At 54.0% G+C, this 17,674-nt stretch overlaps 1 protein-coding gene across 2 annotated transcripts in view; it reads left to right on the top strand.

Annotated features, from left to right (window-relative positions):
• The window catches only part of Gramd4 (GRAM domain containing 4), a 75,877-nt gene extending 58,479 nt beyond the window's left edge, over positions 1-17,398 (top strand). For both annotated transcript variants that reach the window (XM_021659082.2, XM_060388867.1), the window contains exons 5-19: positions 1,656-1,729; positions 4,580-4,712; positions 5,049-5,074; positions 5,942-6,033; positions 7,128-7,219; positions 8,340-8,388; positions 9,683-9,754; positions 10,182-10,225; positions 10,292-10,401; positions 10,520-10,674; positions 11,933-12,077; positions 12,891-12,984; positions 13,709-13,793; positions 14,644-14,712; positions 15,104-17,398. In XM_021659082.2, the coding sequence (XP_021514757.1) occupies positions 1,656-1,729; positions 4,580-4,712; positions 5,049-5,074; positions 5,942-6,033; positions 7,128-7,219; positions 8,340-8,388; positions 9,683-9,754; positions 10,182-10,225; positions 10,292-10,401; positions 10,520-10,674; positions 11,933-12,077; positions 12,891-12,984; positions 13,709-13,793; positions 14,644-14,712; positions 15,104-15,208 (1,345 nt within the window). In that variant the 3' untranslated portion in view covers positions 15,209-17,398. The remainder of the gene's footprint in view (positions 1-1,655; positions 1,730-4,579; positions 4,713-5,048; positions 5,075-5,941; positions 6,034-7,127; positions 7,220-8,339; positions 8,389-9,682; positions 9,755-10,181; positions 10,226-10,291; positions 10,402-10,519; positions 10,675-11,932; positions 12,078-12,890; positions 12,985-13,708; positions 13,794-14,643; positions 14,713-15,103) is intronic.
• The last annotated feature ends 276 nt before the right edge of the window (positions 17,399-17,674 follow it).

Raw genomic sequence — 17,674 nt, 5'->3', positions numbered from 1 at the left:
TGTGTGTAGGGTACCCTCTTCCATACAATCTGCCCAGCTTCCCATGAGGGCTAGGTTCCCCGTGGTGGTCCTAGAAGGAGCAGGAGCACTCAGCCACACACTAACCCTGTCCCAGCAGCCTCAGCCTCTCTTGCCTACTCAGGATCTGTACCCCAGTCCCAGTCCCACCCTAAAGATCTACCCCTCCTCTCTTGGTGGGTGAGCTTACTGAGTCGATTCTGAAGACTTAGAGGGTTTAACTAGTACATGGAAAGGAAAGGAACATCCAGGTTGTGACCCAGGAAATAGAAAATGAACCTAGGAGAAGCAAGGGGCTCCTCCCTCACTTTTTGTCGAGGAAGTGTTTAGGAGCCTTCTGGAAGCCTGAAAATGGAGAGGTTGAAGGGAGGGACATTTCCAGGGGGAGACTTCCTCATTTCTGATGTTAGTGAACTGGGAGGGGAGAGAGAAGAGCTTTGTAGGGGCATTTCAAACACAGGCAGTGCACACATCCATATACCACATAACACACGTGTCTTCGTGTTTCTGTTGCTGCAACAAAACACTATGACCAAAAAAGCAAGGTGGGGAGGAAAGGGTTTGTTCGGCTTATACGTCTATATTGCTGTTCATCAATAAAGGAAGTCAGGACAGGAACTCAATCAGGGCAGGAACCTGGAGGCAGGAGTTGATGCAGAGGCCATGGCGGGGTGCTGCTTACTGGCTTGCTCCCCATGGCTTGCTCAGACATCTTTCTTATAGAACCCAGGAGCACCAGCCCAGGGCTGGCACCACCCTCAATGGGCTGGGCCGTCCCCAATTGACCACTAATTGAGAAAATGCCTTGCAGCTGGACCTCATGGAGACATTTCCTCAACTGAGGCTCTTTCCTCCCTGATGACTCTAGCCTGTGCCAAGCTGACACAAAACCAGCCAGTACAACGTGTGTATTTCACATACAGATACATAAGTGTGCTCACACCGGACCCTGAAGCTTCAGGTAGCTGCAGTATAGAGCCTAGGAACTATTGGCTCCAGGCCACAGCTACTGTGGCCAAAGCCAGGGCAGGGCGGGTTGGCTGGTGTCCCGACATTCCAGAGGAGGGCATAGATAGAGATGCCACACGATAGAGATGCCACCCAAGGGGTGCGACCCAGGCTCTTGCTGGGGTATAGGCCCCTCAGGGTGTGCGCTCGAGACTGGGTAACAGTAAGAGTCAGACCGGTAGACAGAGACAAGGGATCCGTTAGGCCCGGTAAAGACTGATGATCATGAGCTGGGGGGCAGGAAGCCAGGGAGGTGGCTGGCATGGCCTAGCTGGAACCCTGCACAGGGATGTCGGGGTATCCTCCAGCTTTGGCCTCATGTGGTGTTGTGTAAAGAAGTGTGTGGTATTCTCATTAGTGAGCTATTTTTTTTCCCTTTACGATGAGATAAGCAACTGTGTTAAAATTAATAGGAAAGGTGAACCTCTTGCTTATGAGACACTACTTACCTATTGAAAACTAAACTGTGCACTCATGAAGAAAGCCGCTTCGTGTTTGCTGGGCTCTGTCCTCACCAGCGCTCCAGCCTTCAGGGCTTCCGGAGCTGCCAGATCCCACCTGTCCCTGAAGCTCAGTTCCGTTCTTTGGGCATTTGCAATCATGAACTTTGCGTTTTTGTCCTGATTAAGGTCGGAGGAGCAGCCAGCACAGCCTCAGCAGCCGCCAAAGGGACAGAGCCAGGCCAGCAATGGCACGGGCACAGGTAGGCCCCGAGGGAAGGGCGGGTTCTCTCCCCAGCCAGACCCCTCCCATGGGAATCTCTTGCCATCAAAACTGGGTTAGTGTCTCTCACTGTGGCTCAAGTCACTCCACATGATCTCATTTCCTCGCACGAATGTGGTGTCTAGTTTGGCCACACCTCCTGAGAGGCACCTAAAAGCACAGTGGGTTATACCACATTGACCTGGTGACATGCTCCCTGTGACTGGTCATCCCATGCGGGTGCTGAGTGAATTGTGGCAGGCCGTGGCGAGAAAGACCATGGGCACAAGCCGTTTCTCATCCCCTTGCTTCCTCCTTGGTGCCCACGTCCATCTTGCCACATACTTTACCTTTGTAAGGGAAGGGAACTCCATTCTCCGTTCAGTTCTCCTGCACCCTGGCTGCACCCTCACAGACAGTGAGTGCCCCGCCCACATGCCGACGATTCACAAAGCTCTCCCTCCCCGTGCCAGTAAGCCTGGCATAAACCATGGCTTAGGTCACTGGCATCAGGCTGCCTGCATCAGGAAGAGGCCCAGGCTAGGAGGTTTCTCCTAAGGTCTCCCAGGGCCAGCCTCACTGCACCCACTGGCATCCAGCCCCAGTGCGGCTGCCTCCCTCGGGAGGTGGCCTTCCTGAGCCATATGGAGGATCCCTGGCCAGTTCCCAGGCTTAGATGGAGAGCCCTTAGCTTGTGAATCTTGGTTATCAAGCCAAGAACAACACAGGAGACTTTGAGACTCTTGGGGCTTGGTGATAGTGAGGGTTGAGAAGTGTGGGGGTCCTCCCTACTCCTTGGTCCTTCATAGGGCGGGGGACCCCTTGTCCCTTTGTCAACATCAGGCCTAATTATTTTTATTTTTTTTAAAAGATTTATTTTTATTTTACGTATATGCATGTTTTGTCTTCATGTATGCGTGTACCATTTGAGTGTACGGTACCCACGAAGGCTAGGAGAAGGTGTGGAAGCTCTTGCAACTGGAGTTACACACGATTGTGAGCTGCCATGTGGGTGCTGGGAATTGAACCTGAGTCCTCTGGAAGATCAGCTGGTGCTCTTAACCATTGAGCCATCTCTCCAGCACACCCAAACCTAATCTTGATTGCCTCGGTGCGGCAGGCTGTGTGGGGGCTGTGTGCCTTCTCCATACTTTGGCCCCTGGTCACCCTCCAAGACAGGGAGGACATGATAGAGGAGGGGCCACACCCTGGCCCTGCCACATCCTAGATAAAAGAAGAAATCCAGCCATCAGGTGTGTGCCTGCCTCAGCTCATCCCTGGACCTCAGGTTCACACCTTTGAGGATGAAGCACTTCGGGCCTTTCCCTTGCTAGAAGCTAGGAGTGTAGCATAACGCATCCCCGACTCTGGTTATGAAAGTCAGGCAGGAGCTGCAGGCGCTCGCTGAGCAGATGGACTTCAGGACTAGGTAGAGATGGCCTCCTTCAGGCAGATTGTCATGTTTCCCAGACCTGGGGTCCACAACCCACAAGCCCTGTCTGGTTTGGTTTCGTTTTGTTTTTTGGCTTTTGTTTTTGTTTTGTCTTGTCTTACATTTTTGGTTTCATAAGACAAGGTCTCTCTATGTAGCCCAGGCTGAATCTCCTGCGTCGGCCCCCCGCCCCCAACCTCCTCCCCAGTGCTGGCTGGGATTGTAGATACTCCACACCGTGCCCAGCTGGGTTTACATTTTAAAATAGTTTTTAGAATATATTTAAATGGCTGAAGAAAAAAGTAAAAAGAGAAGGAAGATTATTTCTCGGTAAGTGAAATTCTGTGAGTCTGTCGTCCATGAATATCCAGTGGAAGCACGGGCTGGCCAGTCTTTTGCCTGGCCTTTAGACCACCTTTAGCTCCCAGACAATCGTCCTTGCCTGCCCTGGATCCGCTTGAAAACCTTGGTGGACGGTAATAGAGCCAGATCAGCCTGCAGACTGTCTGGGTAGCTCCAGGAGGCTCCTATCTCAGCCCACCCACTTCCCATTGGCCTGTGTCCTTCATCTTCTGTCCAGTGCTCTTGTGCTTGTGTTGATTGTTATCCACTCGCCCTGGGTCCACAACACACCTGGTGTATTTTCTTTAAGTTTAAATCGACACATGATATCAATTTGGTGTTTATGGCGCCCAGGGCATCAAGTGCCTGCCGGTCCCAGTCTTTTAAATTATGGTATGGCAGCGCCCCCTGCAGGCAGATCCACATCTTGTTTTCGTTATGGTCGGGTCTCAGAACACTGCCTGCCCAGCAGCTTTCTCCCTGGAGTTCTCCCACTTGGATTGCCATCTGTGGTCTCAGCTGCCCATAACGACAGCGAGTGACATACAGACAATAACCGTGAGCTCACCGGGGCCAGCAGCTTGGTCTCTGGGGCCGTGTACCCTAGTGCACCCAGTGGCTGGGCCTCAGGTTCGCTGGCGGGGCGAACCCACTCAGCCGCTTCCCAGACAAACCAGAGGTCCACAGGGAGGGTGGTACAGACTGCCACCGTGGTCCGACATGGCCTGGACATAAGCCCAAGGCTGCCGGAAAACTGATGCCTGGAGATTGCTGGGGTCCAGCGTGAGGGTGGAGACATCATGCTTTTTAGGGTCTCTGCGGCTGGGGTGGCTCTGACCTGCATTTGTTGGTTTGCACGTAGTGTCCTCAGGGACCTGAGCCCTTCAAAGACCCCTCTGGCTAGGTCTCTTCACATCTTGCTCTATAGTACAAGCTTCTCTCCCCTAAACGTTTCTTGGATCCCCACCCAGATCAGTATTTTCTGTAAGGCTCCGTACCTGGCCCTACATCCCCGGTCCAACCTCAGAAGGGGTTGTGCGGCCCCTGCAGCGCCCCTCTCTGGTCTCCTTCCCACAGACCGCCGCAGCCAGGGGCTGTCCTCCCGAGTACAGAAGTGGTTCTATGAGAGGTTTGGGGAGTACGTGGAGGACTTCCGCTTCCAGCCAGAGGAGAACACGGTAGAGACGGAGGAGCCCCTCAGCGCCCGCAGGTAGGGGAGCCTCAGCAAGCCCTGGAAGCCGTGGGCTAGGACCAGGGCCCTGCGCTAACAAGCTCTAGAAACCCCCTGTGCCCATGTCCTTGGAGCACCTCCTCGGAGGGGCTTGTGGGAAAGTGGAGTCGTGTGACAGATGGGAGGGCCGGTCTACTGTGGGAGTCACCCCAACTTCAGAACCTAGGGATCAGCAGCAAGGGCCCCAGCGTTGAGGTCTGTGTGTCACTGTGCATGTGTCCCCAGGCACCTGAGGGTCTCCCAGGCACTTAGACGCCCCCCCCCCCTTGCTGCTTGGTGATGTCACTCTGAGCCTTCCCTCTCTCCCTCTCTCAGGTTAACTGAAAACATGAGAAGATTGAGTAAGTACTGAGGGCTTGTCGTGGGGCCTGGGGGGAGCCTCTGTGCTCCTGAGCTGAATAGAACCCTCCAAAAAAGTCCTCTCCTGTCTTCCCTGGGACAAAAACTTGTGGTGGAAGAGTGCCTCACACGTAGCACAGTCCAGGGCCAGTGGAGAACCGAGCCTGCTTTGGTGGACTCCGTATTTAGGACAGCAGTCCTCAACCTTCCTCCTACTGCGACCCTTCATTACAGTTTCTCATGCCGTAGTGACCCCCAGCCATAAACTTATTTCTGTTGCACCTTCATAACCGTAATTTTGCTGCTGCTATGACTCATAGCATAAATACCTGATCTGCAGAATATCTGATAATGTGACCCAAAGGGGTCACGATGCACAGGCTGAGAACCGCTGCTCTAGAGTCTAGAGGGACCGTTGGGCCTATACGGCAGAGGGAGGCCACGATGCTTGCGGGCACACCTGATAGTCTGTGGAGTAAATCTCTGTGTTTTCCGATAGTCTTAGGTGACCCCTTTTGACTCCGGGGGGTTCTGACCCACAGGTTGAGAACTGCTGATTTACGGTGAACTGTGGCTCACTTCTCTGATATTCCTCAGGTCCCACAGAATACATCTATCCTCACCGTCTCTTTCTTTTCCTTATCTCCTGCTACTTGTGGGCCTCTGCTAGGGGCAGGTATCATCTCCCTATGGGGACCATGGTCAGTGGTTAGGAGGGACACTGGCAGCAAGGCCCTTCAGTGGGTTGCGTCTTGCATTATTGAGCTGGTTCTGCTTCTGGCTGGGGTGGTGGAGGGCACATGATCCCGCTTGTGTGCTAAGGGGCAGGCCAGCGCTGTGCTAACCATTGCAGTCTGTTCTGTCCCCAGAGCGTGGTGCCAAGCCTGTCACTAACTTCGTGAAGAACCTGTCTGCCTTATCTGACTGGTACTCCATCTACACCTCTGCCATCGCCTTCACCGTGAGTGTTCTCACAGGCTGGGTAGGGCCAGCAAGATGCCCGGACAAGTCTTCCCTATGAGATCCCCAGAGGGCAGCCCCCCAGGCAACTCTTTCTTGGGCTCTGAATGTGCTCGGCCTCAGTCTCTCCATCAGCAATATGGGTGTGTGCAGTGGTTCCAGTACTAGATCACAGGCCCCTGAGGACATGGCGTGTACCTCATAGCAGTGTCCTTAGGATAAACCTCTTGGCTCACTGTTTGGTTGTATCCTGAGGCATGGCCACATGGACCCAGAGGTGGGGTTAGGGAGGCTCCAGACAAATGAATGATGTCAGCAGGCCGCAGGCGATCCATCCACCTGCCAGGTCCTTCAGGCCAGAAGGAAGCCACAGGCCTGTGCACCTTCCAGAGTATTCACAGATAGTGGCCTCCTTCTGAGGAGGCCCATTTGTAGGTATTGCCCAGTTAGTCCTATCCTAGGAGGGTCCTAAGACAACCTGAATCCTGGTCAGGCACACTGGTACCTTCTCGGGGACTTGATATCTCCCAGGCAGACGGGCCCTTGGCACATAGCTGAGACTGTGAGAGAGGGTTCTACACCGAGGGGCACGTGCTGTCTCCCTAAGAGACAAACTCTTGTTCAGGCCCACCTTCTGGCCTTCCTCCTCTGAGTGTCACTCAGGGCCTCCGGCTCCACACAGGCCTCCGCCGCAGCTCACCTGCTACCTTAGCAGGGATAGGCCTCCTTATCAGGTGGAAGAACCCAGGTATGGGGGGAGGGGGTCACACTGGGGACAGGGAAGACCTCGTCATGAGGCCCCCACCCTCCTTTTCTGATCCATACTCACACAGGGCAGTCTCCCTGTCCACCCGCTGCCCGAGTGGACCTCTCTCTTAAACTGGAAGCAGCCTTCCTGACTGCCCCATCCCACATGCCCTTGTTCCCTGCATGTCTGTAGAGCCAGCACTGGTCTCCCTCATTAAGGGTTGCCTTGTTGCTGGGAGGAAGCAAGCAGGACACCACTTGTACCAGCGTGCTCTGTTTGGCCTGCCTAACCATGTCCCTCACCTCCTGACACATCCCTAACCATGTCCTTCACCTTCTCACGCTCAGGTGTACATGAATGCTGTATGGCATGGCTGGGCCATCCCCATGTTCCTGTTCCTAGCAATTTTGAGGTTGTCCCTCAATTACCTCATCGCCAGGTAGGTGAGCTGGGCTCTTGTTTGGCTCTATTACACAGGGCTACACCGTGTGGCCTGCTACCCATGTCCTCTGAGAGGCTCTGGAGACTGTAGGGAGCAGGCGGTGGGTGGCTGAGCTTCAGTACAACCCCATCCCTCTCTCTGAGGTGTTGTGTGTTTGTCAGGGAGTTCTCCCCCATCCTGGGGTGGATGGGTGAAACTGTAGGGCTCTGCACCCCCATGGGTGCCCTGGTGACTTTTGGTTGTAAAAAGGAAGCGCTGAAAGTTGGGCGTGGTGGCACACACCTGAATTCAAGGCCAGCCAGGGCTGTTTCACAGAGAAATCCCGTCTTGAAAAAACAGCCAAACAAACAAAAAAGGAAGTGTTGAACAGCCGAGGTTGAAATTCACAGTGTTTGCAGCAGGAACACACTTGCATGGCAGGCACTCTACTCCACCAAGGCTGAGGCCCTTCCTCCATTACTCTGTGCCCTTACCCAGCATCCCTTTTCGGGGAAGCCACATCTGGGGTGAACCCTTGCCTGCACTCCTGGGGTGAGCTTTACCTCTGGCTTCTCCCAGGAGTGAACCTTAGTTTTTTGCCTTGGCTTGTGGGAGAGCCGGACTCCAGATTTCCTCTCGGTCCCTCAAAAGATTGCAAGCACACATACCAGCCTAATCCACCCCCTTCTGGGCCTGCCTCGGGAATTCATTTGAATACGATTTTTACTGGAAACACTGAAATGCCTTTGAAAGTCATAAGTCCCCATTAGTTCACAGCACCTAATCACCATCAGTCCACTAAGAGGCATTGCTGATGTCAATAAAACTGCATTAACACACCAGTCAGGGGGCATGATGAGATCAAACAGGCACTGTGGCTACTTAAGCCAGTCACAACGTTGGGCTTCTTCCTACCCGCAATGGCTGCTGTTGCGTGTTCTCCAGGAGAGGAGAAACCAGCGCGGGTAACCAGTAAGGTGTTAGGGGCAACTGTTCCAGCTTCAGGAGTCTCTTCTACGTGGCCGTCCCTGAAGGAACAGGTGACCCCTACTCTAGCTGGTGACCCAGCTGATGGCTTGGATGTTGTCCCCCGCCAGATGACATTGTTTTCACGGCTGTAGCGGCTTCTGTTTTTCAGGGGCTGGCGGATACAGTGGAGCATTGTGCCAGAAGTATCAGAAGCTGTGGTGAGTCCTGGGGCAAACTGTCTCTCTGCCTAAATCAGCCAGGGCTTCTAAGCTGGGGCCACATCACAGGGAGTCCAGATGAGCATTGCCCTGGCAGGGGCTCTTTAGAGCGGCCAGCCATGCCAGCCCTGAGCTCCAGGAGGCTACCCAACTCAGACACTCAACTGGATCAAGCTTTGCTACCTAGAAGCAGATTGCCCTGTCCATCTGTCCTGGTTGACCCTTTCTACCTGGGATTGTTATAAGGGCAATCAGGGAGCTGCTGTAGCCCCCAATAGAGCTTTCTGGGTGGGGAGGTAAACAGGATGCCAGATGAACAGACATGTCTCAGTCCTGGACACCAGAACCTCTGTCCGGCCCCTGCCTGGCTTATATTTTATTAATACTCAGTTTCACCTACTTGTTGACATGGCTATGGGTCCTTTTAAACTACAGGAGAGTAGCTATGACAGAGGCTGCATGGACCCTCAAATCTAAGATTATTGACAGAAGTTTGCTCTAGACTCTAGAGTTCTCTAGAGCAGTGGTTCTTAAGCTTCCTAACTCTGTGACCCTTTAATACAGTTCCTCTTGTTGTGGTGACCCCTCCCCCAACCATAAAATTATTGCACTGCTATTACACAACTCTAATTTTGCTAATGTTATGAGTTATAATATAAATACCTGATATGCAGGATATCTGATATGAGACCCCTGTGAAAGGGCCATTTGACTCCCAAGGGGTCTCGATGGCTTAGAACCACTACTCTAGAGTCTAGGGGCAGACTCTTGCGTCTGTGGGACAGAGGGAGGCCACAATGCCTGTGGGCACACCTGATAGTCTGTGGAGTACCTAGGGATGGGACAGTTTCCAGGAAGCCAAGCCAGTGTCTCACCCAGCCCTGAGACTGGGAGCCCTAGGGAGATTCTTACTGAAACAGCAGAGAGTCATGTGAACTGCTGCAGGCCTGGGCCTCAGTCACCCTGCCTGTCAAGAACTGAGTGGGGGAAGCACTGACAGGACATACCATTGCAGTGAGCTGGGAGAGTGAGTCAGGGCCTTTGTCCGCCATTGTGTCTGCTCCCCCATGGGGCCCCACCGCCTGCCTACCCTCTGCACTGGAGCAGGGCAGCAAGCATAAGGGGAGATCCCACCCTTAGCCCAGCAGATGTCTTTGCACCCAGTCCTCTGGCTGTATGGAGACAGCAGTGACCCACACATTCCCCGGGGCTGGGAGCCTTCATGCTGTTTTGTCAGTAATTGTTCTGAACTGTTAAATTTCAGTGGAAAATTCTCTCTCTCCTTTGACTGAAGGAACCCGCAAAGGAAGATTTGACCGTGTCTGAGAAGTTCCAGCTGGTGCTGGACGTCGCCCAGAAAGCACAGGTGCCATCTCCCAGCTTGCTGGTCACCCTGGGAGGGGGGAACCCTAATCCAAAGGTCACATGTCCTTCAGTTCCGTGCCTCTTCTAGTCGATCATTCTCACGATGGTGAGGTGGCATGGGGGGGGCGTGGCTTCCTGATGAATCTATAGCCTTATGTAGACAGAGCCCTCCACCACAAGGGCTGAGCACCCCTAGAATTCAGGGCTGAGCATCTCCAGAAGTCAGGGCTTAACCTCACCTGCCCACTTCATTACTTCTGGTGGCCTTAGCTTTAGAACCACAACAACCTCAGACCTTGGCAGTGGTGGGGCAGGACCATAGGGCTCAAGTGGTCATGGCTGTGTATTTCCCCTGGTGCCTTCTGGGTACGTCTATGTGACCGACAGGCACTGGGGCTTGTGGTCACTGCGGTTTCTCCTTCACGCAGAATCTCTTTGGCAAGATGGCTGACATTCTGGAAAAGATCAAGAAGTAAGTGGCTGTCCCCACAGCGAGGGTGGTGTGCACCACCCCTCCTGACCTCCATCTTCCTCACAGCTTGTTCATGTGGGTGCAACCTGAGATCACACAGAAGCTGTATGTTGCCCTGTGGGCTGCCTTCCTGGCTTCTTGCTTCTTCCCCTACCGCCTGGTGGGGCTTGCTGTCGGTAAGGAAAAAGTGCCACCGTCCTGGGAAACGGTTAGCAGAAATGTCGTACAAGGAGTGGGGCTGGGCAGGGGTACCTGCCCTTTGTCAACCTGGATATATCTCTGCTTTCCCCTCAGGCCTCTACGCTGGCATCAAGTTTTTCTTAATCGACTTCATCTTCAAACGCTGCCCTAGACTCCGAGCCAAGTACGACACACCCTATATCATCTGGAGGAGCCTCCCCACCGACCCCCAGCTCAAGGAGCGTGCTGGTGCCACCGTGTCTCGCAGAGTGAGCCCCCCAGCCCCCAACACCCTGAGGAGGGTGCTAGCAGAACCCTTAAGCCGATGGACCCTAACCTCTGGTTCTACATACGCTCACTCGGAGCCTGGTGTTTTCCAGATCTTAGCAGCCTTTGAGACAGGTGGCGGAAAGCACCCTGAGGTTTTCCCCTGTCACCACTCACTTCACATGTCAGGGCCAGCCAGCCCTGGGAGGAGTGGGCCAGTGTGTCTTCCTCAGGGGCTGAGGTGGGTGAGGTGCTCAGGCCCAGCAGGGCTCCTAGGGATGCATAAGAAATTACATTAGCTTCTCCATGTGAGTGCTCTCTAGGAGGGGGCGCACCAGGGATCCCCCACTGCTGCTTGTGAGAGTGAAGCACTGAGCTGGGTTGGGGGGGGGGTCACACTCTGGCATCCAGGACAGCAAAAATTGTTGGGAACCTGAGATCAGCCATTGGCCAGAGCAGCCCAGGCCTGGAATGAGCGCTGCTGACTCTTTTCCAACAAGTAGAGGTCGCCCAGGACAGAGCTTGGCCTGTTGGGACAACTCAAGGGCCCATCTTAACCCTGGAGTGGCTTGGCCAGGGCTCAAGACCATGTAGCATTCACTACAACATGGCTGGTTCATCCTGGTGGAGGCCACCCATCCCCCATCCCTGGTGTCCCACAGGCCCCATGTCTGTACAGAGCTACATTCAGGTCTCTGTGCTTACAACCTCGCATCACCTGTACCCCCTTTTCTCCTTCGTGACGGTCACACGTGTGCCTATTGTCTCCTTTCTGGCCAGCTGTCAGGGCATGACAAGGTACTGTGTCCGTGTGGAAGCCCCCTTGGGCCTCCTGTGAGCTGATGCTATGACATTGCTGTGTTGTGACTGATGTTCTGGCGTTGTGTGGCCAGCTGACTTCTGCAGTGTCGATTGTAATTGCCTCAGTGCAGAACCCATGTGAGGCAGCTGTGTCCTTGCATTTTATGTGCTGGAGCCCAGGCTTAGTCCCAGCACTGTGGGCTGGAGAAGACTGTGGGCATCTCTCGAGGAAAACACCCCTCATCTAGCCCAGGTTGCACGTGGAATTCATCCGGTGCAGGGCCAACACTAGAAGGGGGGCTTCCTGGGGGAGCTGTACACCCGCATCTTCTGGATAGGAATAGAGCCCATCAGTCAGTTTACAGCTGACTCAGGCAGGGAGGCCAGTGTGTCCCCACATCAGCTGTGGGTCCAGCTGTCTCCCCCCAGACCCTCACCGGGACTGTATGCTGTTGTCAGCTGCAGACAGCCTCATCACGGAGCTACGTCTCCAGCGCTCCAGCCGGTCTGAGTAAGGATGAAGACGCCGGTCGCTTTCACAGCACCAAGAAGGGAAATTTCCACGAGATCTTTAACTTGACTGAAAACGAGCGCCCACTGGCAGGTAAGCATGTCGTGAGTCTGTGACCCAGCCAGTCATGAAGGAAGTGGAAAACTGGGGCAGGGTCTAAGCCCACGCAGGAGGCATGGCCCCCGCCTTCATGACAGGCTGAAGGAACTTGTGAGGAAAAGGCCCAAACTTACTTCTCAGGAGAGGTGACGTAGGAGTGAAGTCTTGGGCTGTCCTAGGAATCATGAGGAGGTATGGACTACTCATCAGAGATTCAGGTGGACCTTCTGAAGGCAGAAATCTCCAGGGAGTGGGGCTCAGCCCTACCCCTGCTGGGGATTCCCATATCATTGTATCAAGGTATAAGCCTGAAGCCTAGAGCCTGCTTCCTAGCCCTGTCCTGGCACTTTGGCTTGAGTGTACAACCTGTTACAGGTACCTCAAGACTTGGGTGTCCAGTCAACGTTCTGGAAGAGTGTTCAGTAAATACCTGAGATCCAGAGTCTAGGGCTTTCTCTAGAGTCTCCTTCTGCGCTGCAGGCCTGTGTGGAAAGCAGCCTAAGTCAATGAGGACTGCAGCTTGACTTGGTTGCTGGGAGAGGAAAGCCATCCTCCCACACAATAGGTGACCTCACTCCTGACAGGCCTCACCCACCCCAACTGTGGACTCTTGTGCATTCCCAATTCTGGGCATGGAACCCAGGGCTGGCCTGTGCTGAGTGAGCACTGTGACCCCATCAACCTTTTCTGATGGTCCCTTGTGGATGTAGTTACATCTTTAACAAGTCTGTGCCGACAGGCACCAATATAGGTCAAGGCTAGGGTATTTCTAGAGGAAGAAAATTCCAGGTCCATTTTCTCCATCAGTGTGTGAGAATGGTTGGCGTTGCTGCCTCATAAACCGAGACCGGAAGATGCCCACGGACTACATCAGGAATGGAGTTCTGTATGTGACAGAGAAGTAAGTGATGCCACAGGCCCAAGCATGACTGTTGGGGGCGGGGGAGTGAAAGAGGGTCCTCTCCAGGTCCCAGACACATGCCCATGTCCATCAAGCAGGCTTTGCAATGCCACAGCCCAGCCTCATTCTGCCCAGCTGCCTGGCCTTCATGACGTCATTCCTGGGGCAGCCCCACCCTCACTTTGGCTGATGGAATCTCTCAAGTGGAGGTCGAGCCTATTCAGATGGTAGAATCTCTCAGGAAGTAGACTTTATAGGGACGTTTGAGGGTCCTGTCCATGACTCCTGGCTGTCTGAGGCTAAGCTAAAAGTAGCTTTGGGCTTTCCCCTCTGTGGGACTACATAGCACCTTGTCTTTGCTATGCCCCAGCACCACCATGGTATTTGAGAGTTACAACAGGGGGTAGGGTATATGGTAGTCCTCAAGGGGCCTTTTACCATAGCCCCAAGTCCCTACTTGTTTTCCCTGCCAAAGAAGTCAGCCCAGAGGAGCCTGGCAGGGCCTCAGGTTGCCTTCCTGCAGCTCCTGCCAGCAGACGTCTGGGAGAGAAAGCCCTAGGTGTCCCACAGAGCAGGGTGTTCAGTCCTCTCCAGGTTCTGTGTGCGACGGGTCACTGACCATCCCACGGGGATTATGGAGGCAGTCGGGGAGGACCCTACTTAGCAGGGGCCCGTCTGGCCCAGCTGCTATCTCTCGTGCCTCTGCATTTCCTCCCCTGTCTAGTTACCTGTGCTTCGAAAGCTCCAAGTCTGGGTCATCAAAGAGGAACAAAGTGATCAAGCTGGTAGACATCACAGACATCCAGAAGGTGGGTGCTCACCGCTCCTGCCACGCTCACAGTCTGGGGCCACAGACAGGTTTTCGGCTATGAGTCCAGGGTTGGGGGGAGATGTTGGCTAAAGGCTTATCCTGGTGCTGCCGCCACCGCTGTTTCAGCCCACCCGAGGGAAGGCTCTGTGGGGAGCCCTGTCAGCTTCCTCCCGAGATTCCAAGTGCAGCCTCACTTCTCCCGTGTCCCTGGGAGTCAGCACCTGGCCTGGCAACCATCCTACATGCAGAAAAGGGCATCATGACGTATGCCTGACCTCCGCTCTCGTGTGGTCCAGGCTAACCTTGAACATGGGTTTTTTGTTGTTGGGGTGGGTGTTTGTTTGTTTGTTTGTTTGTTTGTGTTGCTGAGGATCAAACTCAGGCCTTCATTCCTGTTAAGCAAGGATTTTACCAGCTGAGCCACATGCCAGCCCTTCCTGTGTCTTGAAAGGAGAGTCTGAGAAGTTCTGTCATGAACTTTCCACCTCTATCTGACACCCCTCCCCCCCAAGAAACGTTGGTCTCCTGCCACGGGCCCTTATAAACAAGCACACAAGCATTTGTATGTATGTAGTGAGGTCTAGTAGTTTCCTAGAGGGTTGGCGTGTGGAGTGTGCCGTGTCTGGAGGGCGGGAAGTGTTCTCTGGAACAGAGAGAGGAAGGATCTGTTGAGCATGGGACGGACCAGCCTCCCCAGCTGAGTAGCCCCGGTCCAGGCTGGCAGCCTAGTCAGGAACAGTCCTAGTACTAGACAGGACCCTCAAGAGATCCCTGGGCACGCCGGGAACTGGCTTCACTCCTGTCCTTGGGAGAAGCTGGTGGTAATGGCTGTGCTGTTTTCCTTTCAGTACAAAGTCTTGTCCGTCCTCCCTGGCTCGGGCATGGGAATTGCCGTCTCAACACCATCAACGCAGAAAGTAAGTGCCTGGCAGATGATGCCCCTCCTCCCACCCCTACTTCTGGCTGCTACCAGGGGACCTGAGTGAGCCTCCCTGGGACATGGTTTCAACTTGGGGGGAGATTCCCTTCTCTGTCAGCCCAAGAGCCTGCTGCATGGAATCAAGGTCCAGAAAGCTTAGCTTGGGTGGGCTTCATAGAGATATAGGACAGACAGTTTGGTGAGGCCAAGGGAGAATGGATCCTGCATGCAGCGTCCTCAGGCTGGATTCTCAGGCTGGATGAAGCCTTCTGGGTGAGAGGAATATTTGATTTGCCTGGATGCTGCCCTGGTCTCCTAACAGGGGCTCTTCTAGCCCAAGCCTGGCTATGAAGCACTCATTCCCCCACTCTCCATTTCCTCCCTGCCAGCCCCTGGTGTTCGGTGCCATGGTACACAGAGACGAAGCCTTTGAGACCATTTTCGGCCAGTACTTGAAAATCACGTCTGCAGCAGCCTCTGGCGGCGACAGCTAGTATTGACTCCGAGATGTTGCTGGAATCCTTTCCAACCATTGGCTAGAGGAACTGATGGGGCTGTCCTCACGATCTTTGGCAATAATTCTCCCGGACTGTGTGGCTGGTTACATTGGCCCTGGGTTCTGCAGACCCAAAGGGCTGCAACTCACATGGAAATGGTGCCGGGCTGGCCCGTGCTGAGTGCGTGAAGCACCTTCGTGGACACCTGTGGACACAGGTGGGCAGAGGATCCTCTCAACCTGTTTGAAGGGTGGCACACAGGACACTCGTCCTCAGGCCCCCGCTAAGCACAGCTCCTCACTCTCCATCCCAGCCTGGGTACAGACGGAGCACTTGCCATCCCATCCTGAGAGGCCCCTTGATCTTATGAGGCTCTTCAGAGGCTAGAGGCTTTTTTCCACCAAAGTCATAGCTGGGAGTGGTTGTAGCCCCTTCCTGCCAGGATGGTAAGACAGAGAGAAATGGCGGGGAGGCCCCTCTCCAAGGAAGAAACGGCCAGTCAGCTCACTCGGCCCTCAGACCCTCCTCCCACGCTGGACCTAACTGTGGGCACTGCGAGGCTGTGGGTAGGGCCCCTCAAGGCTTGGGGTTATGGGTTCCTCCCCCTCCATTTTCGGTGTCTTGGCCTGAGCTATCACGCATCTGGCCCATCTTGGCTTGACCCTCCAACCAAGAGGCCAGGCCAGTAATTGGTGGCCGGCTAGGGTCCAGAATGGCGTGTTGGCAAAAGCACACCTTTTAAATACTTCGCTCTTCGGGAAGGTTTAGGAGGCATTCTCCACTCTGGCTGCTCTTAAGTGAGAGACGCGGTGGTCGTCTGGCTGGCACTTGGCCTCCAGGCTGCAGCCACTCTGGGTAATGGGATGGGTTAGGGGAACTGGCCTGAGGGTCTGTCAGGGAGATATGGGAGGGCCCTGTGCCACAGGAGATGGCTGTGGGCAGAGCCTAGAGGTTGGAGGACCCGAGTTGCCCTGTACCTCTAACATCTAACTAACAGTATTCCCTCTTCCTTCGAGTCCAGCAAGGGCCAGGCAGACCCCACCCTATCCATGCTGCCTGCCCCAGCAAAGGTGGAGACTTCAAGGGAGGGCGATCTTATAGGCCCGGGCCTCTGAAGGGGGCGACCACCACCCCACCTGTGCATTTCCCAGGTGAACCACACTCTGGTTCCTTCAGCTTGTCCTGAGTCCTTCAAATGTCACTGAGATTGCTTTTTTGAAGAAACAGAAGATTATATTTTTTACAGAGAGCAAGCTGTCTTTCTTATTTTTGTATCATTTTTCAAATGTAATTTTTACCTTTGCTCCAATCCTCATTTGCTGGTTGTGGGTGTGAGGCCTGGTGGCTTGGGCTCATGACACCTCATTCCCAGGGGCTTCAGGCCACACACAAGCACACACACCACCCCAGATGTGCAGCAAAGGCCACACTGCTCCAGGCCCATGGCTGGAGGAGGAGTCTGAACATGGAGTTAGGACCCTCCACCCAGGGTTTGGCCCCTGTAATATGCTCATGCTCTTCAGAGCATGAGGGGAGATAAGGGAGGACCTGCTGGCACCCCAACATGCCAGATGGGAGGCAGCATGGCCTCTGACCTGTCTCTGGGGATGGCTTCATGGTGGTTAATGCTTTATAGACCCTGGCAGTGCCCTGGTTGGCAAGTGCTGCCACCGGCGTGCCACACGGAGGCCTTGAGCTGAACGGGCGAGTGGAACAGTCGGTTTAGTTTGAGTCTCTTTCTCTAGGAAAGAGAGATGAAGACTGACCATGGGCTAGGGTAGTTGGTTAGGGAGCGGGGAGTAAGTGGTGGCCCCAAGTTCCACAGCTGGCCACCAGCGGGTCTTTGAGTGGAGCCCAGGGGGACAGGGCTAGACAGGATCTAGACATACTTACAGAGACACTGGAGTCTGTACTGGATTGTGTGATCTGGGCAGGTGTTTAATTGCTGACTAATCACTGACCTAGAATGTTCAATTTTTGTATGTCTGAAGCTTGAGTCTGTTTTGGATCTGTACATAATTGTTACTGGTGTAACTTTTGTTCTACAAAAGGATCATATTCTATAAAGAACTGATAGGAAAAAGAAAAATCTCTGTCACTTTTTTTTTAAAAGACAACCTTGTTTAGATACAAAGTCTTGTATAAATTATAATTTTTATTTAATAAACCTAAAATGCTCTGTGCTAAGTCTGGGGGCCTCTGTTCTTAGGAGAGTGTGTAGATGTTTGTTGGTTGGTAGAGCATCTGGGTGGCCCCCAGACCTTCACAGCACCAGAGTCGTCCTCATGGCCACCAGGGCAGTTAGCAGTCAGCACAAAAACTACCTGGGAGAATGAAGGCTTGGGTATTGAGTGGGAGTGGGTGGTGATTGCTCTAGGGCGCCCCTGGTGTGAAGGAGGCTGGGAACAGGAGGTTGTCCCTTGGTCCTAAAGGACAGGCCAGAGGAGAAGGGGCTGGCCCTGG

Source organism: Meriones unguiculatus, chromosome 8 (genome assembly GCF_030254825.1).
Source record: "Meriones unguiculatus strain TT.TT164.6M chromosome 8, Bangor_MerUng_6.1, whole genome shotgun sequence".
Classification (NCBI taxonomy): domain Eukaryota; kingdom Metazoa; phylum Chordata; class Mammalia; order Rodentia; family Muridae; genus Meriones; species Meriones unguiculatus.
Note: the sequence above shows the minus strand (reverse complement) of the source record. Positions and strands in the feature narration are given on the sequence as shown.